At 44.3% G+C, this 26,844-nt stretch overlaps 1 protein-coding gene across 1 annotated transcript; it reads right to left on the bottom strand.

Annotated features, from left to right (window-relative positions):
* Positions 1 to 3,539: 3,539 nt before the first annotated feature.
* LOC133954193 (noelin-2-like) lies at positions 3,540 to 26,844 on the bottom strand. Its single transcript, XM_062388512.1, has 8 exons — positions 26,280 to 26,844; positions 20,527 to 20,676; positions 17,819 to 17,974; positions 12,067 to 12,286; positions 10,463 to 10,569; positions 5,392 to 5,568; positions 5,123 to 5,296; positions 3,540 to 4,434 (listed from the first exon to the last, which is right to left on the bottom strand). The coding sequence occupies exons 1-8, from the start codon at positions 26,421 to 26,423 to the stop codon at positions 4,114 to 4,116; spliced, it is 1,449 nt and encodes a 482-aa protein (XP_062244496.1). The 5' UTR covers positions 26,424 to 26,844; the 3' UTR covers positions 3,540 to 4,113.

Here is a 26,844-nt window from a genome sequence, read left to right as displayed (position 1 = left end):
TTTCCCTCGCTCCCTCCTTTTGTCCCCCTCGGGTGGTCTCTTCTAACATTAGTCAATTATTCATCAGGCTGATATCTGCCCAGGAGACAAGAGCCAGTGGATAGATGGAAAGACAGAGGTGAATAAATAAAAAGGTAAAAATGATATAACCGGCGTCTGTTACACGCCAAGCAGCATTTTGTCCAGGGCTGAGTGTGTTTGTGTGTGTGTGTGTGTGCGTGAGTGTGTAGCCCTGGGTGGAATTCCGGCAGGTCTTCCGGTGAAGCACTTTCCCGATGCAGAAAATCTGAGCCAATGATGGTGATGGATGGAGAGAAGGGAGTCTTGCAGCAGGAACGGTGCCAGAGCGACTGGGGCCTCGCCAAGTACAGCAGGGAGGTGGGCAAATAAAGAAGATAGAGAGATGGAGCAATGAAAGGCAGAGAAGCACAAAGGGATGGAAGCGAATCGAGGTAAATGCTCTGGGAGTCATTCGCAGTCTGTCGCTGCAATGTGGATCCAGCAATACGCTCACTTGAGAAAAAGCGAGAGAGGAAAAATTGTGCCATCTTGTTATGTAACATGTCTGCAAGGCCAACATCACAAACTGCACCAGCAGACATGGACGTGTGATAGATGCTGTGCAGACGCCTGCATGGAGAAGCTGCAGCGTAATCCTGATGGAGAGAAAACGATGATGCAACAATACAATGCAATAAAATGAAAATTACACAGAAATAATGGGCAGCATCACATTTCACGGTGTCCGTTCTAAACCTGCCTGTTGGTCAAGGGTTGGGTCTCGGGCCTGTGTTGATGCTGGTGGTATAGTTTCCTTTGTGACACTGGAAAAGTGACCTGTGGTGATTCAGTGAAGCCCGAGTGGGCTGATCCCAAAACTGCAGAATCAGTTGTCGTTGCTGTGAAACACAATGTCCCTTCTGATGAGTCCCAGCCGCCTGGTCGTCTGTTGGTTCAGTTTATTAATAACCAAGGCATCACGTGTCCAAATCAAACCAAATCCAACACTACTACACTTCCTTGAGCTCTGAACATCACACGTGCCAAGTTCTTTAAGATATGAGTCCCACACAGACAGACTGAAAATGTTCAAATCATTTAAAGTCGGTTGAATGGACGAGTTCAAAAGTTCAATGGTGGAACATTGGTGTGAGTCATTCACGATTAACTGCAGTTTAGAAACTTGGACGCTGTTTCCATGATGCGTCCAGAAAAATGCATTTTCCACGCTTGTCATGACACAGAGTTTTGAAGATAAGAGAATTCCCTAAAGGTATAAGACAATGCTGAAAGTATTAAAAGCCTCTATAATTAATATATATAAATATGTTTCTAAATATACTGAAAGAGTTCTTGGTTTGAACCTGCAAATATGAACAGTGTGATGTGCATCATTGCCTTGCTTTGTACATTTTAACTCTACCAGCCTATGAACTATAAACCCTGTGATCAACATGTACTTAAACGTCACATCCTCTTATATATTTTCGTATCTGAGCGCGGAGCCGTCTCAAACAGAGGCCTGATGTGACTGCACCCGAATGCCGAAATCTAAAGTTCGTTAAACGACCGAGTTCTGGGCCATTTAACCGTTCATCAGCGGTAATCATCAGCGTGGAGCCTTGTTCTGTGTTGGAAGGGAAACGGGTGCAGCGAGTTCACACCTGTTCTCTCTGGAGGCTGTCGCTTGAAATTCATACAGAGTGAAGGAGCCACTGATGCAGCCTGACAGAAGCTGTGACTCCCAAAAACAACTTTATGATCTTCACAGTTTATTGAGACATGAGATTGGAGTTGCCCCTCAGGTGCGAGCATCACTAGCTTGTCTGTTAGAAGACGTTTTGCGGCGTTCGAGGTTTGTTTCCAGGTTTGTGTTAAAGTGAGACGTTTATATTTCAACACCTGTTTAATTACGAGTCTTAAATCCCCAAAATAGGTCGGAGAAAACCATCGCAACCACATGTAGATAAAGATGGACGCCGTGTCGCCACCTCTCCTGCCACTATACAGAAATCAAGGGGAAATATTGTGGATACAAAGGCAGCCATCTTGTGCCAAAAACATCGGTTGGCAGAAGAGTTTGCACTGTACCGGCCAATCAGGAGTCAGTGTCAGCTGTCAATCGTGATTTTTCAACGTTTTATAGCAACAAATAAACGATTAAAAACAAATTACTGGGAAAATGAAACCGTATGTCTCTTCCACTAACAAGTTTTATGACGCATACTGCAGCCAGCCACCAGAGGGCGACTGAATCCTTTTGGCTTCACTTTCGGGGAGCTGTCATCCACATTTATTTACTGACGCTGATTGCAACAGAATTTTTTAGGTTTCCACAAATCAGTGGAACAAACAAAATCCACAAATTTTTTATATTTTCTCTTATCTGATCACGAGTGAGACGTCTCTTACACCTGCCTCCTCTTTGTCGTCTGGACACTTTCTCTCATGTGTTTGCACTGCGTCAGTTCGGATCCTCTCTGGACCCAGAATTGTATCGCAGGTGTATTTTACGTTGGACTCAGAAAACACTGCTGGACGAATCTCTGAGGACACTACCCTTCCTCCTGAGCTCATAATAGCCAATTAAATAATAATGAGCAGGTTAACCTTTGCTGTGCTTGGAAACGCCACTCTCCCCCGAGCTCACATCCTCCATTACACCGGTGAGATCAATTAAAACCGACGCAACTCATCCCTGCAGATGAGAGAACTCACAATTTACACTGACTATGGCTTCATAGAGAGCGTGTCACTGGTTTCCCCCGGTGTTTGGGTTCGTTTGACAAAAGTCGATGCAGAGAAGCCGCTTCCAGGAGCCATTTACTGAACATTTGAAAGAGAACTGAGCTTTTTTAACTCTGAATTTCAGTGGTTGGTTTTGTAACGAAGCAAAATCGAGAACAGAATGTGGAGCAAGATGACATCACAAGGTGCCATCATTAAGCTCTTGTCCTAATGTTATATTAAGCATTAAACTTGACAAAGTGTGGTTTGGAGACCTTGAGGACACATTGGACGCTGGTTTGGTGCAAATGAAGCCTTCCGTCGTCTCTCGTGCTGCTCCTGGTGGAGTCGTGATATTTTTTTTGTGGAATCACACAGAAGGTTCAGGCAAAACGTTTCTGCTCCGGGTTTCATAATCGCTCTCTGTCCAACGAACGCTGTTTGTCTGTCCATTTAAAAAAGTTTTTTTTAGATTAAATTAAAACCTGTGACATGAAACCTTGATCTTCGTTCAGTTACTGTACGGCAACAAATATTCCTTTCAACCACATAAGAGAATGTAGGTTTCTCCTGCGTTTGATGTGAACAGCAGAACATTTCTGTGTACATGCATCTGATGCAATACATGCAATACATACATCAACTCCTATTTAAGCTCAGTTTTTTTTTTTGTTTCCACTACCTCCTGAAGGGAAATATCTCATTTTCATTTTCATTTTCAAAGCTGCAAACATATAGACAGACTTTGCATTAAAAACCAGGTAAAAGCTGATTCCACCACTCAACCTCCTGCAGAACACAGAAAACAACAGTCGAGTTTGACAGTAAGGTTTATTGAATGAACAACCATGCAGACTGAATACGTCCACAATCACATCACAAACCCAGAACATCTCCATCAGGGCCTCTGTCGACGCTCGAGGTTTGACTCCGGTTTGGATTCAGTTCCCGAGCCGAGCTTTTCTTTCTTTCTTTCAATTTTTTTTCCCCACCGACAATTTGACCTCAACTTCCAAGAAAATCACATCTTGAGACACGAGTAGAATGAAACGCAAAACAGAACACGGATGAGCTCAAACCGACGGACTCCCTCCTCCCCGTCAGCGTCCTCCAGCAGCGGCAGTTCATCTTCCTCTTCGCCGTGTTAAATACGTCTGTGACCTTTCCACTGTGGGTTTGACAACCGTGTATTGTGTAACGTTATTAGCTCAGAAAAGCGTTCGTGGCCTAGAGGGCATTCAAATTCAAACACAGATCATTTTCCTCTTGATATGAACGGCCGTTGTGAGTGTGTTTGTGTGTGTGTGTGTGTATATGTGATGTTAGTTAGACCTGTCATCAACCTCCCTCTCCGATATATCTCTATATTTGACCGAACACGTGGATCTATCCGTCGCTCCGGATCACGTGAAACAGCGTGACGTTGTACAGGACCTGGTGTCCGTTGTTCCAGGTGTACAGCGCCCGCTCTCTGGGGTTGTAGTCCATCATGCTGATGTGGGAGTACAGGTTGTGGAAGGGGATGTCGGTGTACTCGTACGTGGAGGAGTTGGTGTGGTAGGCGAAGTGGACCTTGGCCCCGGCCAGGTGGGAGTTGGTGACGTACAGCGTGCCGCAGATCATGAAGGCCTCCCCTGCACTGCGCTTGGGAAACCCCGTGTCCCAGCTGTGGAGCACGTCCAGCGAGCGGGGGTCCAGACGACTCACCTGGAGACAGAGAGTCAGTCACAAGATGTGTGTTTTTGCTGTTGAGCCACAATCTGTAACTTACCTATAACTTATCTCTAGTTTTTGTGCATATTTTTTATTTGTGCATTAAAAAAAACAACACATTAAACCAGCACAATAAACACAAATGTCCCGTTTCTCTACAACATGTTTGTTTGTTGCAGGTTTGTCTGCAGCGTCCTCTCCTGCAGTTGTTAATGACACTCGAACGCACAATCACTTCCTATTACATTATGTGCGTTTTATTACGATAATAAATTACCATGAAATTACTTTTTATTGTTAAAACCTGTGCGTAAATATTCATAGATTTATGTCTTTCTCTCTCTTGCTCTCTCTCTCTCTCTTTCAAACTCACACTCAGGAACACACACACACACATACACACACACACACACACACACACATAAACACGGTTGTGGAGCCTGCAGTAAGCATTGTGCTCATTATGTTCGATGCCTATCATTATACTGTTATTCAATACAGAACCTCTTTGTCAGCTACTGGACGATAAAACAAATGTGCTGACAGCAGAAACCTGCAAATTTAAAATACTCTGACAAAACCTATTTATGTTCTTTGGCTTTTATTTTGTTAAGTTTATCACCGGAGTGCAGGAAAAAACACACACACACCCACACACACACAGTCAGGGGGCGGACTGTACCATTATGTTTCCAGCGTTGGGGATGGTGGTGTACACGGCCCACAGTCCCGTCTCGTCGGCCATGAGGTCGATGTCGGAGGAGCCCCCCCAGCTGTAGGGGAACGTGTTGTTGTACCCGGCTCCGCTCAGGCTGCGCTGGAGCAACACGCTGCGGGAGCGGAAGTGGTACTGGACCTGGAAAGAAGAGGCCAATCATTCACCTGTGTCATCTCATTATCAAACTGTTAACCCCCCCCTACCCTCTGCTCAGGTTGCAGCCGGTCTCTTACCAGGATGTTGCTCTGGTGCTTGTTGTAGTAGAGCGACCCGTTGTAGACCACGTGGCCGGTTCCTGCCCAGGGGTGCGGCAACAGATGCTGCACAAAGTTTTGGCCCTTGGTGAAATCCCCCATGGTCCTGTACTCCAACACACGCCTGCCCTTGTAGTAACCGTCCATCGACCAGACCTGGTGACACAGAGACATCTGTTCCTATCACCATATTCGGGAAGCTGAATCAAATCCAACAGATCCCAAATGGTCACCTGCAGGAGCTTGATAACAACAAGGTGTTTGGTTTGCAGCTGCCACTCAACCCCCCCCCCTGTTGGCCTCTGAACTCCTCAAGCCAAACAAATCGAGACGAATCAGCGACACAGGAACCAGAGATGTTTGAGTGACTCTTCTCTAAAATGACCCTGAACAGAACTGTGGTGGATTAATCACAGCTCAGCCACGGTGACTAAGCTTTGGATTCTCGACACGCCGCAGGGCTGAACACGGAGGCTGACGGACACTTGAGATTCAAGAAGATTATACAGATGTTAACATTTCCAAAATCAAAAGCACATGCACACATCCATCATCTTTTGGAGGATGCTCATCCTTGGATGGTCGCTGTGCGGCTTCTCCAATGATGTTTCTGCATAACAACATTCTGAAGCCTGGGAAATATGATAATAATAATAGTAAGAGTAATAGTAATGATAGTAGTAAACTGTATTTGATTTACTTTAATACAAGAAATGCAGCTTTAAGTGCTTTGCATAAATTATATAAGACGAGAACAGATTTGAAGAAAGATAAGCACATGTCAAAATGACATTTGGATGACATTTAAAATACAAGGTTATTTAAAAAAGAAAAAAATATCTAATCAAATTTAAGAAACGCATAAAATCTAAAAAAGAAAGAAAACGCTCTCAGATGATCTCTTTGTTAACCAGAGACTCAGCTGCTGTCCATTCAGAACCTGGTATGAGAGGAGGAGCAGCTCGGAGTCGATCCTGGTTCACAGAGTTCTGAATGAGCTGGAGTCTGTTTTCAGCTTCGATCAGACCAACACACAGCAAGACGTGTTCAATATTCTATCTCATGAATTAGTAATTAGGATTTTCAAAGTATTCGACAGTATAATCTATAAAAAAAAAAAGACTTCAGGAGAGAAAATGGACTAAGTTTGTGAAGCACTTTTCTCGTCTTTACATTTCGAATCAAATTAAACCACAAAAACTTCACAAATCACAGTAAAAACTTCCAGAAATCCGGCCACAGTAGATCGAAAAGTCATTTTCTGTGTAAAGGAACCCAACAGCTTCACGTTACGTCACATGACACCTCTCACATTTTCCGAGATAACAGAGTAACAGCTCTACTTCAACGTCTGATTCATCGACTGTTGAGGATGATACGTTTTGTTCCTCAGCCTTTGAGCACCACATAGTGAACACACAAGCACTCACTGTACGGAGCCACTACTCAGAAGGTCCAGTGCTAAATGGGCTTCAAACGACTACATATGTGAGAACAGAGGCTTTTTTATTTCAACCTAAATACAACAGTTATCTCTTGCTGTGATAATCCATAACACGATGACATCAGACGAGTCTTTGTCCTGTGAGCTGTAGCTTGTTAAGAGACGTGACATTAGATCATATTTTATATACCAGAGGATTCATGTCCACCTTCCCCCATCTCCTTTATCATGGGAAAATGAGAAGCAACAACCAGGTAATGGGAGAGTAATGAGAAAAAGGTGTAAATACAGGGCAGGAGAAAAGGGGGGGGGGGGGACCATCAGAGATCACTGGACAAAACAAATGGAAAGAGGCTAGGAGACAAGATGAGGGGGGGAGAAGATGGAGAGAAAAATGTAGTGTCGACAGCGTGGAGGATTAATTAGGGACGGGAGCTGAAAGAGATGAAAAAGGGGGGGGGGGAGAGAGAGAGAGAGTTGTTGGTGAAGAAGATGCTCGTTATTCCCTCTGCAAACAGAACGAAGCACAGAGGGCAGAGGAGCGTGAGCAGATGAAAAGATCTCTTCTTCCACGTGTCAAAGGAAAGAACATTTCTACAGCAGAGATTCTTTTAAAAATTACAGTTAATTTCCAGCCGCAATATAATAAAAATGTAATCACACTGAATTAGAGACTTTCAGACAAAGCCCCTCTGATTGCACTGATTCTGCTGATTTGCAGAGACACCAACGCTCGTCTCTTTCATTTCTCCTCCTCCTCCTCCTCTCTTCCTGCTTCGCCAGCTCATCTGATGAGAAGCTCTCCGATCTTTAAAAACACTGTTTGAAAGCAACACACGTCCTTGTTTTTCTGGCAGATGTGATCTTATCGCATCTGTATGCACCATTAGCTCAAGATAAATAAGCTCCAGATGCTGATTTTGGGAAAAAAGTAACGAGGGAGTTTTCTTTTTTCTTCTCAGTTGTTTCTTGAACTCGCTGCAGAGTTTTTCTTCTGGCTGCATCCAAAAAGAGGGATTCAAATCGTTATGTATGTATTTTATATACTGATGTAAAGGTAGATATGTATTTGTATATGTATATAGTCAGGGTCTGTGCAGTCGTGATCGTGGAGCCACACCATCGAGGCTTCTCCGATACACACTCGACATCAATTGCGAGTCAGTTTCACCCTGTTTTTATATAAATCAATTAACTAATTAATACCAAACTTAACTTAACGTGAACATACATCAGTGTGATAAGAACGTGTCCATTCACAAACATGGAGGAGGCAGGTTTATGACCTATACTGCAGCCCGCCACCAGGAGGCGATTGAGATGCATCGGCTTCATGTTGCTGTTACGCTATTTATACGACTGTGATTTTTGTGTCTTTGTGTTGTGTGCCTTTACTTTGATCGATGTTATTACCTCTGTTGTTGTAACCCCTGTTTGTTTGTTAGTTCGTTTGTCTGTGAGCACAATTACAGTTTTTTTGCTGCAACACAAAAGCAACATCCTCTGACCACACAATTCCTCAGTTTATCAAACGCACAAGCAGAGAGAGAGCGACACAGAAAACCACTTGACTTGTCTGAACTCAAACTGCTCCAGCCTCATCTCCGGCCGACCTTTCCACACAGAGAGAAGAATTAAGTTCCTTATTTCTCAGTCCCAGTAAGCAGCGATCACGTCCCAGTCTGAGTGGAGAAGAAGGATGATTACAGTGACCAGTAAGGCATTAAAAATTCAAAGCCCGTCTTTAATGTCTACCGCAGCCCTGTCTGGGCTCGGCTCTTTTTCGGTTGTTTTTCCTTTTTCATCTCCTCCCTTGCTTCTCTCATCCCCTCCTGCTTCCCCTCTGTTGTGCTTTTGATCAACCCGCTCCCTCCTCGTCGTCTCTTCCTCTTTTCTTCCGCCCCCTCTTTTGGCTGAAACGTCTTCTTGTCCCTGCATCACACCTCTGCACCGACCGTCCTCTCTTCATTTTCTCTGTCTAACATCCCCCCCCCCTCCCTCTCTCTCTCTCTCTCTCTCTCTCTCTCTGTCTCTCCCTCTCGCACCATCACCAGAGACATCTTGACAGATCAGGGGATATCCACGCCTCGGCAGCTGTTCTCAAACACAGCGACAGGTGTGTGCAGGCGTTTGTGTGTGTGTGTGTGTGTGTGTTTGAGTGTGTTAAGTGTAACGTCTCACACTCACCGGGGAGCTACTGAAGAATTCATAAATGCCAAACTGGGACCCTATACGCAGCCACTGTAGTCATGGATACTGAGGGACGTATGAGAGTGACTTTTCTCATCTTGACTCGTGTGTGTGTGTGTGCGTGTGCGTGTGTGTGTGTGTGTGTGTGTGTGTGTGTGTGTGTGTGTGTGTTCATGTGACTTTAACCAACTTTATTTGACATATAAAAAATAAAAAACCTATAATTATATTTTCCACTTGGTCGGTGATATTTCTGACACTCAATATCAGCTACCTTTACAATGACGACCTTATGAAATATCAAAGGTCGTGCAGGTCACCTCCCGTCACGTAGGTGCTGCCAGCGTTCACTATTTGCTTCATGAGAGAGTTCACAGAAAAACTATTGTGTACCCTGGTGAAGTAGCAGCAGCAGCAGGATTTATCAAAATGACTAATAAAACCAATTTGATCAGAAACATGCGCACTTGAACATTTATCCTCATAACATGCTATGGCCTATATTTCTGTCATGTCTTTGAGCACGATATATCTAGTTAACCTTTATGACATTTTAAACAATGGTTAATGTCTGCATTTATATCATGACGTTAAAACTTGATACCACAATACAATTTGAAACGGTTTAAAATAAATCAGCTCTGCAAATGTTTTCTGTTGCAGGAAACTCATGCGACATGTTTGTTGAGCCTCGAGGACACGGTGCGTTTTGGTTAGAGGCACACAATGTAAATATAACTGTTTGTTTTCAAGAATATGCCACAGGGTTCCTTTTAGCTATATATAAAAAAAAGGTTTCTATAGTAAATCACATATTTTCTCATATTTTCAATGGATTCTTCATGATATAAATCCAGTCGGAGGAAAACTGTGGATTTGTAGGAGCTGGACTTTGCATTGCTGGGTGCCTCACAGACTCAGGAGCATCTCGTGAACACCATTAAAACCCAGGGACAGAAACACAGGTTCGTAAACAGACTCTGGGACCTGGATCCGGCCCCTTTCATAACCCAGTAGCAGATAACCAATCAAACTGGTTCCCGGCAAACAAGACGATATCTGGGATGCTGCTGCTCCTTTTCATCACCAGGGAGAAGCTCTAATAGGGAACAGGCAAGGGTCACCATGGCAATATAAATCACACCTGGCAACTGGGAGACAGTCGCCTTGACAACTAGCTTAATATGCTCTCCCTGAATGGAGTGTGTGTGTGTGTGTGTCTGTGTGTGTGTGTGTGTGTGAGAAGAAGTTTTTGTCTAAACCGATACATAAGTCAAGCTGAAAATAAGACAGAAAAGAGACAGAAAGAATACACCAAGGATACGATGTTTGTGTGTCTGCCGTGTGACCATGTTTGCATCACATGCTTTACTTGTCGTGCACACACACACACACACACACACACTGTACACCCACCCTGCTGTCGGAGCTGGGAATCATGGCGTCAGTCATCCAGGAGCCGAAGCGGGAGCCCGAGGCTCTCACGGTGATCGGGCCGTTAACTGCAGTGAGGCGACCACAACCTGTTGACAGATGATGAATGAATTGTATTAAATCTGCAAACGAGGATCCAATGAAAACAAACTTGACTCGTGCACAACACACAAACTGGGAAGCTGAGGAGTCCTGTTTTCTGGCGTGGTGTCAGTGATGTTGTCCTTCAAGGTCGACTGTCTCCTTTCTCCTTCACGAGGTCTTTATCCTAAACATATCCGTTCCACTTGTACCACTAATAACAACCTTTCTAAATACAGACAGAGAATCTGAGCTGTCAAACCTTGAACCGCGTTTAACTCCACTAATTGCAACTGTGACCTTTAAAGTAAAACACAACCAGGAATCTGTCTTTTGGGTGAAAAACACTCAGCCTGAGAATTTTAATAGAGGGTGGATTCACAGCGGTTATAATGGAATTCAATAGTGAACAAAATTCACTGCAAAAACAGAATCAAGGCAATAACAAAAATTACTTCATTTACTTCACTGCTGTTTATTCAATGTCTCAGCTATTCATTTTTCACCAAGCTACACCTGAAGGACACAACCTCTCTCCTAGTGTGTGATCCTGTCAAACTCCTTTTAGAAAACCTGCCAATTATTCTTATGTTCTGGTTGAAATTTTTGAGTTTTCACTTGACAAGGTTCACAAGCTCCTGTGTTCTGTCAATTGCTGCAGCTGCTCTTTTCAGCCTCTGTCTGAAATGCTTGGTTTTAGCTCCTGTCCAACTGCAGCCTACAATATATTATACTAACAGTGCAAGAAAGAGAATAAGGGTAATTTCCCAAAATGACGGATAATCGCTTTAATCATAAACGTAACTCAAGTCTTGGTTAAATCGGTTTGATATCGTTAAAAACCTTGTTACCTCTACATTATTTGGCGTGGAGCATTTAAGTTTTGCAGTTTCATAAAGTTGAGGGAATAATCATTAAAGCTGAGGCGGAGACACCCGGACTTCTGATCTTCGGTATCTCCACTTCTCATGATTCAATCTGATAGCATCTTCTGTGAGACCCTCTCTGACTGATTGTAATATTTTCGTTGGTAGCATATGTTTTTCATGTTAGGAATAGTCCAATTCAAGATAAACTTGGTGATACAATCAGAGTTGTTTTCTGAGATATATAATAATAAAAAAGAAGCTCCTTCAGAGCCATAAACTCAACCTAATGGTAACAATCCATAGACTGTAAACAAAGATGGACGAAATGAGAGCTCCTTTATAGTGAAGCCAAGTCCTCTTGATCGCTCCCTGGTGGCTGGCTGCAGTATAAACCACCCCTCCACCAGGTTATCAGATGGGAGATGGATTAAACTCATTCTAAGTAGATCTTATCACACAGATATTCATGTTCCTGACAGCTGAGACTCACTTGTCATTGGTCAATCATGTGTGTCGTCATTCTTGTACAATACGAGGAAGTAGAGACCTGTCATCTACTTTTATACACACTCTACGGTACCGTGTATAACCACACTGCAGTTAGTCGGTGAGTTTGACTTCCCCCTCGGTACGTACCCAGTTTGTTCATGCAGCTGTGTAGCCTGGTTTCCAGCAGTAAGACCCTCTGCTGAAGCTCCTCGTAGTCGTACGCTCCGATCTCCTCCTGGATGGCCGTCAGGATGATGGACAGGTTGAAGAGCTCCATTCGCAGCGTGGCCAGCGTCTGCAGGTCCAATCGGTACTGCTCCACCACGGCCAGCAGGGGCAGTAGCTGAGACATCTGGCCCTTCAACTCCTGCGGGTGCACGAAAGGCAGGGGGAAGAAATAAGTTGGAGGGAGAAATGGGGGCACACGCTGTTGTCTCTTTAGGGCGATGGAACTCGGAGTCGAGCCAACTGAGGCGGTTTATACGTCTGCTGAGGACGTTCCTCTGTGTCCCACTACTTCCCTGTCCAGGTCTGGGCCTGAATAACAGAGAAGACAACCCCAGAATAGACTCAGGGAGGTTTTCTTTCCCCTAATTGTGCTTCTCCCCGTCATCGCTCCACCACGCTGCTGCTGGTGACCTGGAAATTGGCCGAGCGAGAACAAAGGAGGCTTCCACCGGAGCTGAGAGCGAGGAACCACAGGTGTTCAGTCTATGAAAATGTTTTTCCTGAGGAGCAACACCCCTGCAGCGTGAATGTGAATATTCATTTCTGTGCATGACTGCAATACTGCAGATTAAAAAACAAATGGAAACAAAATCACAAAAGCAGATCCAAAGTTATTCATTACCCATAAAATAGAAATGAAAGGATGCATAATGAGATGATCTTTATGATAAATGAATCGTAAAATGAAATCTATTGCAACTTTGTCTCCTTGCTGTATTTTTCCATCCTTTTCTCTTTTCTTATTTTCCACCTGCTCCTCACGTGTCTTGGCTCAGTGAGTCACAGCCATTGTTGTCCTGTAATAAGCTTCAGTCTGAGACGCATCGGAGCTACCGCAAATTGTGCCGCGCTAATGTTATTTCTTTCAATCCTGTTCCATCGTGGACTCAGGACAAAATGGATCCATAATAGAAGCAGTCATCAGGGGTCTGGGTTTTTCTTTTCTTTTCATTCACACCAGCAAATTCGATTAATAAAATCAATTTTCAACGTCAAAATCCACACTGGGACAAAAATACAAAAGAGAGTTAATATCATTTCTGCAGAGTGCTGCCTCCGGTCTGAGGTCACCTCTGCACGTTGCTGCTGGTGAATCAGGTGATGTGCAGGCACCAGTACCTCCACCCATCTGTTGTCCAGTGTGAAAGATTGAGGTGAAATGGAATGTAGAATAATCCCAGTGATGTTTTCACTTGTGTGTATTAATCCTCTAAATTGCACGAATTGTACTTTTGTTTACACTAGAATGAGATCTTTATATTTAAATCCTTTATAGCCAGATAAGAGGCAGGTCCTCTCTACGGGGGCAGCCATGTTTTTGAAGGATACCACAGGTTCTCTATCATGTTTGGAAAGGATGGATGGATGGAGAGAGGAGGGATGTTCAGCTGCAACGTGCAACTAAATTAATTAGTTATTCTGCATTTTAATTAATTTGTACATTTTGTATGATGTTAGTACACAAGTCAACAACATAAATAACAGAGGTGTCGTTGTTTTGAGACATGTTATTGAAGAATTGTTAAATTATTGAAATTTTCAATGATTTCCAAAGAAATAATAATTTGATCTTGACCAATGTAATTAGGAAAAATTTGGTGGAGGTTTGTTTTCATGTGCTGCTGGTTGTTTGTCAGTCAGCAGGATTACTCTCTATAAACTATACTGGACCATTTTCCATGTTGCCTTATGGTGCAATGACAATGACGGAAGACTTTCACACTTGTTTTAACTTGGCGAGAACACACACTCTCCCACCGGCCTTTTAGTTAGTGAACAGTTGAAAGGACTCGAGGAACTGAAGGACTGTAGCTCAGTGAAGGAGACACGAATAGAACACGTGTGAATCCCCCTCGAGTTGGAGTTTCACTTTGAAAACGGAATAAAAAGGAACAGAGTAATTGGTTTGCCTGTGAAAACCCACTTTCCTTTTTCAAGGACTCCTCAGTTACATGCAACCATCACTCCTTCTTTCCCCCACTTACATTTTTTCTACACATTCAACATTTGAGATGCTTTGTGTCCTGAGCTATCGCCGTCTCCCTCCTCGCCTCCTCTCATTTCCCTGAGGAGGCCGAGACTCGAGGGACAGGAGTGAGGGGAGCAACGAGCCGCGTTAGACAAACACTGCAGGGACTGAACATCCCATCTGCCCTGGGAACAGCTCCCCGTCCCCCAGGAGGAGACGTGGCTGCAGGAGAGAGTGACTGGGACTGTTCTGCACTCAGATCAGCAGCACAACATGCAGACTGGGATCATTGTGAGGATTGAAAGCTTCTTCTCTAACTCTCCAACTGGAGACATTGAGCCTGCATCGATGGAGACTGCAGGACGTGCGCTGCAATCAGCAGGAAGGAAGATCGATATTCGGCGTATGAAGGCTTTTCTTTATATTTCCCCCTTTCTGTTTCATTCTCGACTAATTTTTCAAATCCCTGCGAAAAACGATTTGCTGAGAGGAGAGAGATTTTTTAAAAGTGTCACAAGCAAAGACAGTAAAAAGGTTTTCATCTCCTCGGAGCATCTCCCGCCTCCTACGTGCTAACAGAACGACACATCCAGGGAGGAGGCTGTGCAGTCATCACACACACTGCGTGTCTAATCCCTCTCCTGCCATCACCACAGATCAGAAACACTTTCCCCAAACATCACTTCAGAACATGTTTCTGGAGCCGCAGCACCGACGTGAGAGCAAAGCGTCAAAGACAGCGAGAGCTCGGCTGGGTGTCCACAGTCGTCCACCTGGTTCCCACCGAGTCGGGCCGGTGTCGCTATTTGCACATAATTGGAGGTTCATTAAATATGTAAAGTGATTAAAAATCGATGTTGACAAAATGCTGAGAATGTCACGGCCTGTTTCAGAGTAAACACTTCACCTGGTTAATCCCTCCCCTGCCATGTCCCCTCTTTCATCTTCACCTGTCTAATCTCTCCCCCTCCAGTTTCACTCGTTTATCTCCCCCCCAGCCTCCGTCTGACCTTTACCTTCCCTCTTACTTCATTTTGCTCATTTCCCTCATCCCTCGCTCCCACAGGGAGAAATCGCAATATGCAATAACACATCTTTTCCTCTCTTCTCCCCCCCCCGCACCACCCCTTTTCTTCTCCTTCATCTATCTCAAACCTTTGATTAGTCCATCTATCAAACCCTCTTAATCTCTCTGTCCGTCATCCCCCTCTCCGTCTGCCTTGCTCCCTTCCTTCCTCGGGATGAAAACACTGTTTAGTTATTGATAAACCTACAGTAGCTGCACATAAATATTCACCAGCTCTGCCACTTCTGTGCAAAGGAAAAAGCTTGTGACTGTGAAAACCCCCAAGGAGCAAGATGCAAACACACACGCGCACACACACACACACACACACACACACACACACACACACACACACACACACACACACACCCACACCCACACACACAACCATAGCTAACTGTATAAAAACTTCAAATCAGACCCCAGAGCCCAATGATGTTGTGAAGAAGATGCTCGGCACAAGATGAAAGGTTGAATGGAATTAAAACCAGTGATGCTCTTTATTTAGGGAAGTTGTGCCCTGTGTGAGTGTGTGTGTGTGTGTGTGTCTGTGTGCGTGTGGGGGTAAGCATGTTGCTTGTTACATGTGTCTGTGTTTAGCCTCCTCCCATGGAGACTCTCATAGGTTCATGCAGCGTCTCCTGTGAGCCTCTAGTCGGAGTTTCAAGTCAATCTGTCCCATGTTTGCTGTTTGGTATTTTAAAGTAATAAACTGTTATTATTAACCGTCTAGCAGAGAGAGCGAGAAGAGTCTGCACATTAGATCTGGAGCGAAAGTCTGCTGCGAGACAAATAGTGAAGATTGAAAGGGGGGGGGGGGGGTTTGCTGCTCCTTGCCAAGAACTCGTCTGGCACAAACAACCACCAACAGCAATGAATTATAGTGACGCTCCACTTTCTTTCTTGGGATTAAACAAATATTAATCTCTGAGCTCTGGGGGTGTTTACAGGTGGATTAAAAACACTGTGTCTTCATATTGACTCTACTTCTCATTGATCTATTCACATCCTAACGAAGCTGGGCAGGCATTATATACTTGTAAGGGACAATAAATGGCGTGGGTGCATCCTGTCTCCTCCACGTTGATGGATGGGACATAGAGGAAACTTGAAAAGTCAAATAAAATCTCTCAAGGATGGGTTCCGTTATTTTGGCTAGTTCTTATCATCACTTATCACCTTTATCCACATTTAGTGAGCTGTCAGGTAAATGCTCAGCCGACCTGAAGGTGAACGAGGCATCGACTCACGTCCACAGGCGAGTCTGTCTGCCTTGTGTCTCAGTGAAGGAAGTAAGGAGGGGAATGTGGTCATTAGGTGCTTTTGAAATGTTGTTGTTCTCATTAGCAGCAATCCTGTCATGTTTTTCGTCACAGTTTGGGGAAAGGCAGGACCCAAAGGACTAAGGTGTCCTTTAATAAGGTAAAAATAACCCCACAGAAGAACTCGATACAGAAGCAAAGCCCGGTCCAGGAAACTAGGTTCAAAGAAACTAAAATAGTGATAAACATGAGAAACACTGGGAACTGGATGACACTGGAAACCGACCAAGACAAAGTGAAGCACACGGGAGGCAGGACGATGAAACACAGGTGGAACACGTGAGGAAAAGAAGCTGACAATCACAGGGGCAGGAAACAGGACAAAGACAGGAAGTTAGGATAGAGACACGAGGAAAGTAAAACAGGAAATGGAGAACACAGTGAAATAACAAGCAAACACAAGGAAACCTAAAGGTAAATGTCTCTAAACTAAGAAGTCCATAAACAGAAAGGACCCAAAATGTCTTTAAAGGGTTCATAACGGAGGATGGAGCAGAATAGGATCTGTTTTTGCCCGATAAGAAGATCTGGTCTATTGCAAATCAAAAGACAAACCTCCAGGTTACACTGGGCTAAATTTAGATCCTAATGACAGGTTCCATTAAACCACAATATCCAAGCAGCCGAATTCTTTGCCCAAATCCCAGACCTGTGTTTACAGGGAAGGCTGCATTCAGTGGGTCTCACAACCTTTGAGTTCAGAATCATTAGTCCACAGCTGCAGGTAGCAGCCATTAAACAAGCAGTTTCACAGCTAATTGAACCGTTAAGATCATTCACTCCTCAGATCCGCTCCCTCTGAATTCTCTGTAACTCTTCAAATAATCTTTGGCTGCCCTGCTGATCTGTCATTGGTGCAGACGCCTGCTGCCAGCGGCGTCATGGCAGAAAGCGCCGGGACTGATGAGATTAGAACTCCTAATTTTAGGAAGTGAGACACGTTTAGAATTCAGAACTTGCGGCGAGGTAATCTGAATTCCTCTCCTGCAAATCTAAAGCAACAAACGCAGGATGGAGATAAACTCCCTTTGATTCTGTACATCAATGAAATACATTTCAGACTCATCCAGACGTTGGGTTTATTTTTAGCTTGTGTGTGGAGATGCTGCCACTTTCTACACAAGACTCCTGCAGAGAGAGAGAGACACATTCTGTCCCCTCCATGAAAGATGCCTGTGAGCAGACAGGAAGCTTCAGCTTGGCATGCATGAAATCAATGTTTTCACACCAAAGGTTATGTGTTCCCTACAGCGACTGTCTTACTCTGTGTGCGTCTGAGTGTGTGTGTGTGTGTGAGTGTGTGTGTGTGTGTACCTGCAAGCCCTTTGTCGTCAGAGACCGGGGGTTGGCCACATACGTGTGTAAACGTCCATCCACTCCTCTCAGTAGCGGTTCGGAGTCTCGGACGTACTGCAGGTCTCTGGACGTCCGCAGGTCGACCACCTCCATGGACTGACTCACATTCTGAACCTGACACACACACACACACACACACAGACACACACACAGTTGATATTATGAATGCTTGTTGCGTCCCACCTTGCCTGAAATGCTAATGCTTTGGTTTGGGCTGTTTTCTGACTGAGGCCCACCTGTTGATTGTCGAGCAGTGTGACTGAGTGATGACATGATTGAATACTTAAAGGATTTGTGCATAACATGAACACACACAAGTGATTTTAGATGGTTATCAGCATTTCAGATTTATTTTATGTGACCAGGAAAATTTCCCTCTGTGAGATTTCTGCTTCCATTCCAACACAATGGCAATTTCACTGGGATTTAAAACTCAGATTTGTCCCCAAAATCCTTTTGTACACTGACTCACAATAGAGATGAATGGAGCCTATTCTATTCCAACGTCTCACCTGGAACATCAGTCGCAGCTCTGGTGAAGCAGTTCATAGGTTTTATTTTCTGTGTGTGTAGAAACCACTTAACCACTCAAAAGCCCTCAACAGCCAAACGGATTAAACTCCCACTTGTGGCTGATTGTTGCAGGGCGAAAGTTACACAGTGTTTGATAAATCTTTTGGAAGGTGCATGACCTGAATGAGTCAGATTTCTGTCTCACCTTGACAGCGTTGATTTAATTTCAGGCCTTAGATTTCAGGGATCTTATAAATCAACAAGATGAAGTGTCTGCAGCTCCGTGAGGCTGCACTTTGTCACGGCGGTGCTAAATGCTAACGTCAACATGCTCAGAAAGGAAAAACGATAGCTACCTTCATGATGTTCAACTGATGTTTTAAAGTGCATTATAATCATTGGGTTCTTGGTTCAAATCCCTGCTTGGTAGGGGCCTGTCTGTGTGGAGTTTGCATGTTCTCTACGTGTCTGTGTGGAGTTTCTCCCACGGTCGGTGTGAAGGGTTGTGTGTCTTTGTATGAATTTGTCTTTGTGTTGCGTTGAGGAACGTCCCGCTGCCTTCTGCATGTGGGGAAATCAAACTGTCCCAGTTCTCCAGACCTTATCCGCAGGTCGTTAAAGTATATTACATTATATTTATCTGTTAGGTAGAGAATTGTACAACCCCCCCCCCCCCGTCAAAAACGATCAGATGATGGAGCTAAAGGAAATTTGAAGGCTTCACGAGAGCTTTTAAAACTCACGTTCCATGGAGCTCAACTATCTGGAGCAGATTACAGACAACGCTCAATATTTGTATTTCATGATGAAAATAAAATGTGAACTTTATGAGAAAAGAGGAAAAAGCCACAGGCAGCGGAAATTGGTTCCAATTTAAAAAGCTTGCGGATTATCCAAGATAACGGAAAAGTAATTCTGGGAAGAAACACGGCTACTAAATGTTTTTGTTGGCGAATCCTTAAAAGAGAGAGTGGACAGGCCTGTCAGAGGAGATGATTAATAGAATCCAAAAATGAGAGAAACATTTGAAAGTGAACTGAATCTTAAGTATTCTAAACACTTTGGCTCAACAACCACGAAGCAAAGACCCACAGATGCTGCTCCTCTTTGAAGTTGCATCTCATTAGACCCATTTCAATGTGAGCTTCTCCCCGACAGTGTGTTGTGTTCTGAAGAAACAAACACTCCCACGCCTTCTCTCATTAACCGCCCTGAATCGCTACCACGTATCTCACCTCTCCTTTTGATATCGGGCTGAAAAACAAGCACGAAAACAAATTCTATTATAAAAAAACGACCCAGATATCAGGAAGTGACGCGCGGAACAAACAAACAAAAGTAAAAAAAAGAGGGAGACACACCCTCACGCTCACAGCTGGGGCTCGGCGTCGCCTCCACACACACGCTGAGCTACTTACGATTCATAAAATACAAAGTCTCCCAACAGGAGCCGAGTGGAGGAGCGAGCGGAGAGAGTTATTGTTCCTGAGAGTTCTCGTGTTACCTCCTTGATTTATCTAACACCGGCAGCGAGTTAGAATCACGTTTCATTTTTACGTTGGCGGGAATGGGGGGGGTGGGGGGGTATCCTGATGTGTGTGAGCCTTGCAGTGGCGCCTGCTCTGGGAAAAAAATGTTTGCAGGGACTGATGGCGTTCAATAATTCATGGGCTCCTGTCACAAATCACTTTTATTCCTCCCTCAGGACGCGGATATATCGTCAGAAAAGTGCCTACGTGGCTCCATCCACACCCTCACACAAACACACACAAACACACACATGCAGACGTTCAAACACACACAGAGCTGCACATCGGCATGACACACAGCAAAGTGTGTCTGTCCCACCCATCTGTCAGTGCTGCCTTTGAGTGTAAACTCCTCTGGCACGTTGAGTCTGTGGAGGCCGCGGCGGCTGATGTATCAGGGCTACAGCTGTCAGTGAAACCCGGGTTGTGTGTCTGTTTGTGTGTGTTTCTGTAGGTGTCAAAACAAAGAGACAGTCCAGGGAATATTATCATTCCAGTAGGCCGCCTCCCCCCCCCCCCCCCCCCCTCCCCAACTCATGTGCTGCATCCCAATGCCGAGCACTGACACATGCAAGGACGCACTCACAGGTCAGACACACAAAACACACACACAGACACACACACCTGTTCGGTCAGCAGGCGGAGCTGTCGACTCCGAGGGTCTCGCTTGCAGAGGTTTCGTGCCGGGGCGACCACCGTGCACACACACCGGCCGTCGGGATCCGAGGCCGTGCTGTAGACCTGCCAGCCTTCCTCCGAGCCCGGGTACAAGCCCTGCAGACACACACACACACACACCGGGGGGGGGAATGAAGAGGCTGCAGCAACAACATGTGAGCGTTCAACAGAGGGAGGTGACAACAAAGTAAAAACAATTTAAACTCAAAAGGGATCTATTGGTTTGTTGTTCTTCTGTTTCTTAACAGCTCACTTCTCTGAGGGAATCAATGTGATGTCCATTCAATTTGAAATATACCTTTTCAAACGCATTGATTTTGACTGAAACTCTGGCAGCTGTAATAAAAACATGATGAAAGTCCATAAATAGTTTTATCAATACGTGTCTTGATAATTCATTCATTCATCAAATAGAAACAGCCAGAAAATCTCCAACTTCAGCGTTTGAAATACATTTATTTAAAGTTTTATTTAATGAAATATGGTTGGAATGTAGAAACCTGTGATCTGTCTCCCTTTTGGACAATCAGACAAATTTCAAATCCAATTCAGCCCTTTTCGTCAAATGCAGGGTTCTGATTCTGATGAGGCTGAACTGAAATGTCTCTGTGGTGTGAAGAGTTTACAGACATTTGAGCCTCCCTGACTTTGAATAGTAAGTATCTAGCCCACATGTTTGATATTTACGATTTGAAATTGGGGAGACGTGACTGAGACTGAAATCCCCAGCAACTTGATTTTTGCATTTAGAACTGGAACATGTCTACCCACATTAATAAGACCTCTGTCTCCTGCACCATGTGACCAGTAGAAAAGGACAAACATGCTCTTTTATTTAGTTATTCTCACCCAGCTGACACCTGCAGGAGTCCACCTCCTTGTTTGTTTTTTTATTCTGAAGTCAAGTCAAAGTTTCTGTGAGTTCTCAACTCTCTGGAAGTGTGAGAGCTCCTGGGTCTCGACTGGATCGACTAGGTGACGTTCTCACAACCTATTAAAAATTGGCTGCATCTATCGTTATGTCTGTGGTCTCCCACGTTTTTATGATTTGAAAATCCATGCGTGCAGCCGCCATCGGACTCATCGATAAAGAGATATCGTCCCTTCTTGCAGCCGAACAGAAAACTAAATCCTCTCATGCCTCGTGTGCAATATCAAAAAGAAGTCGGGCTCCACTGAATCTGTCTAATTCTGAAATATGTCCCCTTCCTCCCGATCGTTGTGACCCAGATAGGACAATGCACTCCGCTATCAGACATTCATCATATGCGATTCTATCATGTGCAGCCACACCGAGCTCCAGGGCTGTGACCAGGAGCTGCTTCCCTTCAGGCTGCATACAAATGTCTGCCATATATAGCTCCAGATGACACATACAGTACAGTGTGGTATAAGGGGGGGGGGGGGGGGGGACGTGTGCAGGACAAAGTATTTCTACATGGTGTAACTATAACGAGACATAACACTTTCGTATTGCTCCGGCTGCAAAGCATGATGGGAATGTTTGAGAAATGTAGTTGCTAATTAAACTCAATTATTAAAACACTCGACACATTCACATGTTTCTCTTCTTTCGTCTATTTTCTCTATTTTGCGTTTCTCTTCTTTTGAGTAAAAGCGTTTTTCAAAAAGAAACAAGTGAGTCATTTTTTCTTTTGTGCCTTTTTCCCGACAAAAACAACATTTACTCAAAACCTCAGCGTGTTCTTCTGGTCAGACACATATTTCCCTTTAAACATAAATAAATGCTCCTGTCTAATTCCATGTTGCTGGTAAATCCCAGCAGGGATTCAGGAGCTCGCCACGAGGCTCGTTATTGTGATTCTAATGTCCTCTTATGTTTGGATAAAAGGCGATTGCACGCTATTTAGATTTCATTGTATTTGATGGCACTGGAGACAATCCAGTATGTAAATGGGATATTTTTCATTTTCAGCTGAAAATCTGCTGTGACATCTCCCACATGTTCGTGTCCAGGAAAGCAACCGGCTGAACTGGAGAGTTTCCACCATCATGCGTCCACAGCCAAAGCTGCTGGTCTCCCTGGCTCAATGTCAGCAGCTCCCAGTCAACCACAGTCTCCCAGTCCAAACTGATGCACAGTGTTTTTCTGACTCTCGCTGCCATTTCACATATTAAAAACATGTTTCAAATACATATGACAACATGAAAAAAGCATTTTTGTTGATTGAAAAACATCCTGAGGGACCTGCAAGCAAATTGTCAGATGTACTCTAATGATACCTTACAGTCATAGTAAAAAATGCAGCTGATTTCATACCTTCAACTTGCCAGAAATGCTAGGCAAAATATTCAAACTTGAATTTCACAGCTACCAAAAGAGACTTCTTCCTCGGACTGGGAGCTCTGGTAATAGAGCAGGTGCAGAAAGGCACTGAAAACCAACAGTGTGCTCCAGTCGCTGTAAACAGGGAGTCACTGGCTGGTCAATGTGGTGGAGTGTGAGTCAATATTGGCGATTGGAGATTAAAAAAAAATGTTAAAAGATGATCAATTATCATTCTTAAATAAATCAGGTGCAGACTAAGGACTCCAACCGTAACGCTGCTCCATCTCTGGGTGAATAAACTCCTAAATAATGGCTTCAATGCAGGATAAACCCAAACACATGGTTTTCAAAGCCATATTTTCAATGGCATAAGTGCAGTGTTATTCAAAAGTAAACACCAGGTATTCAAAGCATTGGATTTCACAAATTACACCTTCAGTTGATGCCAAGATACCGAAACAGCTCAAACAAGAATAAAGAAAAAAAGATTGTTACGTCCATTATTTAGTTCAAGAGAATAAATTGTTATTTTTTTGTTACTCAACAAAAGCGGAGCGAAAAGACAAGGTGATTTTCTAGGCTGAAGTAGAGACACACACACACACACACACACACACACACACACACACACACACATACCTTAAATACCACCTCAGTTATGTAATCACGCATTTCATTCTTTTCATTCTGGGGTTATGCAAGTCCTGGTGTGGAGCTGTCGAGGTCACAGCAGTTGTTCCCTGGTCTCTAGACGTTTGGGCCCAAGTCACCGGACGTTAAATTAGAGCACACAGAAAACCACGGGCTCATTTCGGTGAGATTTAACCAGGCCTGTTTGACCCACTTAACATTTTAGAACAATGTAAAAGGCTGAGCTCAATCTGATGCACACACACACACAGACACACACAGACACACACACACCAGCCTGTCACAGTAATCTGGATGAGAAGCTGCCCCACAAACCCTGAGAAAGAGAATAACGACAGAGGAGGAAACTGGGAGAATATAGAGGAGTGTGTGTGGGGGGGCGGTGGGAAGGGGAGGTGGATGCCTGGAGGGAAACATGGCATAAATCAATCAGCTGGGTTTGGTGTGGTAACCTTGAAGTCCAGTTTACAATGAAGCTGATGGAGGGGATGAAGAAGGGATGAAGGAGGGATGGAGGAGGGATGAAGGAGCGAGGAGGAAGGGAGGGGGGGGTATAAAGGAGCAGAACGTGGATGGGATGAAAATATAAGCATCAGTTGTGCCGACTGCTCCTGTTAATTAAACAGAGGAGGACAAACCGCACCTCAGGGTCCGTTCCACACGAGGGAGAAATGATAAGAATCTTCTGAGGCAGCTCGGCTGATTAGGGATCAGTGCAAATAGGAGCGAGAGCAGAGCCCACACGCTGAACGTGCACGGATTCAACAGAGGAGGCAGCAGCCAGCAGGCGGGGAAACAGCCCAAACTCTGAAAAGTGCACGAGACAGATCCTTTATACCCGGGGGGGGGTCGCCAGAGGTGCCGTGGAAAGATGATGTCGAGCAGCTCGGCTCTTTAGAAAAACAATTTGATTTAAAATACACAGCGACTCACTGAGACAGCTGCAGCACCTGCGCTCTACGTGGGGGGGCTGGGAATGAGTGAAGAGTAGTGGGTGATCATGCAGAGAGTTTACAGGAGTCATATTTTCATACACACGCAACGGGAGGAATAGAAAACATGAGCTTAAAATAGATATTAGATAGATAAAAAGATATTAGATAAAAAGACGACGAAGAAATTATATGAAATTTATGAAATGTTACATCAAAGTATCAAGTTATTCAAATAATGAGTTTAAAGTAATGCAAACAGTTGGACTAATTATTGATAGGTCTAGAAAGTAAGTGACAAACAGTTGATATGAATTCCTGAACCGAAAAACAAAGAGACAATTATTGAAATTATGAGCTAAAAATTGGTGAAACCATAAGATTTGATTGTTACGATAATTTGAATAAATAATTTTAAATGGTTAATTAAACCGGTATATCAAAAAGCGTTGGATAATTTAAATATAGGATCAAGTTAAACAGATACCCATAATAACACAGAAAAAAAAACTAGCCTACTAAAGTCCAATGGATAATTGATTTAGACCAAATGCTAAAAGCATTAAAAAGATATCGATAATGTGTCGGATGCATCAGAGACAAGACGTCTGGAAACCCCAGACCAGATTTAAATTACTCATCAGGAGATTCCTCTAGAAACACAGCATCTCCATCTGTTCTCAGCCATGTCCTGCCAGTGTGTGTGTGTCTGTGTGTTTGTGTGTGTGTGTAGGTTGTGTGTGGGTGTGTACTTGCAGGAGGCTGCATGCACTTTGCTGAACTTGCAAAGTCCTGCCACACAGCAGCTGTGAGGAGCCTCCTGAGCCAGAAAGCTAAATCATGTAAAGCCCGGGGACACATGAATACACAAACACACACAGAAAAACACACATACACAATAACAACACACATATATGCGTACACAATATATAACGAGTTTTCCAGCATCTACATGTCTTGGGGTTGCCAGTGTGTTGCCAAGGCGACAAATTACTGGCTGTCCCATGGGTGAGTCAGTCCACCCCGGGAGAAATACCCCCCCAGTAAGTCAGAGAAAGAGCAATGCCCCCCCCCCCCCCCTCTCCCCTGTGTGTGTGTGTGTGTGTGTGTGTCCATGTGTTCTTTATGACTCATATTAACAGGGGAGATTATTTGTTTTTTTTATTTATTTCTGCCATTAAATTGCTGCCAATTTCTTCCTCCCATTTGCAGCCACAGATTTTTCTCTTCTCCATTCTGTTCTGAATCTGTGCTTCAGAGCATCTTCTCATTTTCTATTTCTGTTCCTTGTTTTGTTCTATTTTCTGAGGATCACACATATTCCTGCAGCACGAAGGGGAAACGTTCCTGTTTGTGTTGAACCAGGAATCATTTGATTCTCACACTTTCTTACATCTCAAAATGTAAAATGTGTTGTTGGTGTTTTTGCTGCGATTAAAAAGCAGCCGTTCATCTCAAGAGGATGATCACACTTATGTGTAATTATAGGGTGTGATAATAAGGTGGTAATATGTACAAGCAAACAGCTGATAGAAGCATGTGAGGGAATATTTAGAAAGCACACAACACAAAAGATGATCTTTTGATCTTCTCTCATTTCTGAATATTTAAAACAATTATTCAACACAATGTTATATTCACAAATCCCAGTTCAAACCAGGACGAGGTGCATCATCCTTTGTTCCTAACCCTCAACAGGAGTGAACTACTAACAGAACAACGTAGAATCTCAGAGAGAAACACAAAACTTCTGGTACTTCTGTTTAGATAAAATAACTTCATTTTGCTTTGTGTGCAAAGTGTGTACATGTACGCGGGATACATACACTGACGATGCGCTCATGTGTCCCCTCGGGCGACACGACGGTTCCATTGAGTCCCACCAGCGACGGCAGAGTCTGGGACATCCAGTTAGTGACCATGGCCATCGTGCTGAGCACCGCACCGATCTTTAACATGGGAACGGTCATCCTGACACGCACACATCCACACACACGTGCACACACTCACGCACACACACACAACAGGCAGGAACTCCGGCCGGTCTCTCACACGCAGTCCAGACAGTGGACACCAGTCAAACCACAGCAGGTGCACGGCATGATGCTACAGGTGATGAGCAGTTTCTCAGCTGGAGGAATTCCGAACACAGGGTTTCTGCAGCAGAGCCAGGGTGGTCCCAGTGCTGCACGTCCGCTCTCCCACACTGCCACAGGTTAGAATCCGGGAGCACCAGCCGCTCCAGATGTCTCCATGTGAAGACACGCCAGGTCCAAACGTCCACAACATCCAGCTCCGGCTGCAAGAGACGCTCCTGGAAACGCCTGCTCTGTCTGACTGAGCAGAGTGTGTGTCTGTGTGTGTGTCTGTGTGAGTGTGTGTGTTTCCTGT

The sequence above is a fragment of the Platichthys flesus genome, chromosome 5, assembly GCF_949316205.1.
Source record: "Platichthys flesus chromosome 5, fPlaFle2.1, whole genome shotgun sequence".
Lineage (NCBI taxonomy): Eukaryota > Metazoa > Chordata > Actinopteri > Pleuronectiformes > Pleuronectidae > Platichthys > Platichthys flesus.
This window is presented reverse-complemented; position numbering and strand designations above follow the sequence as displayed.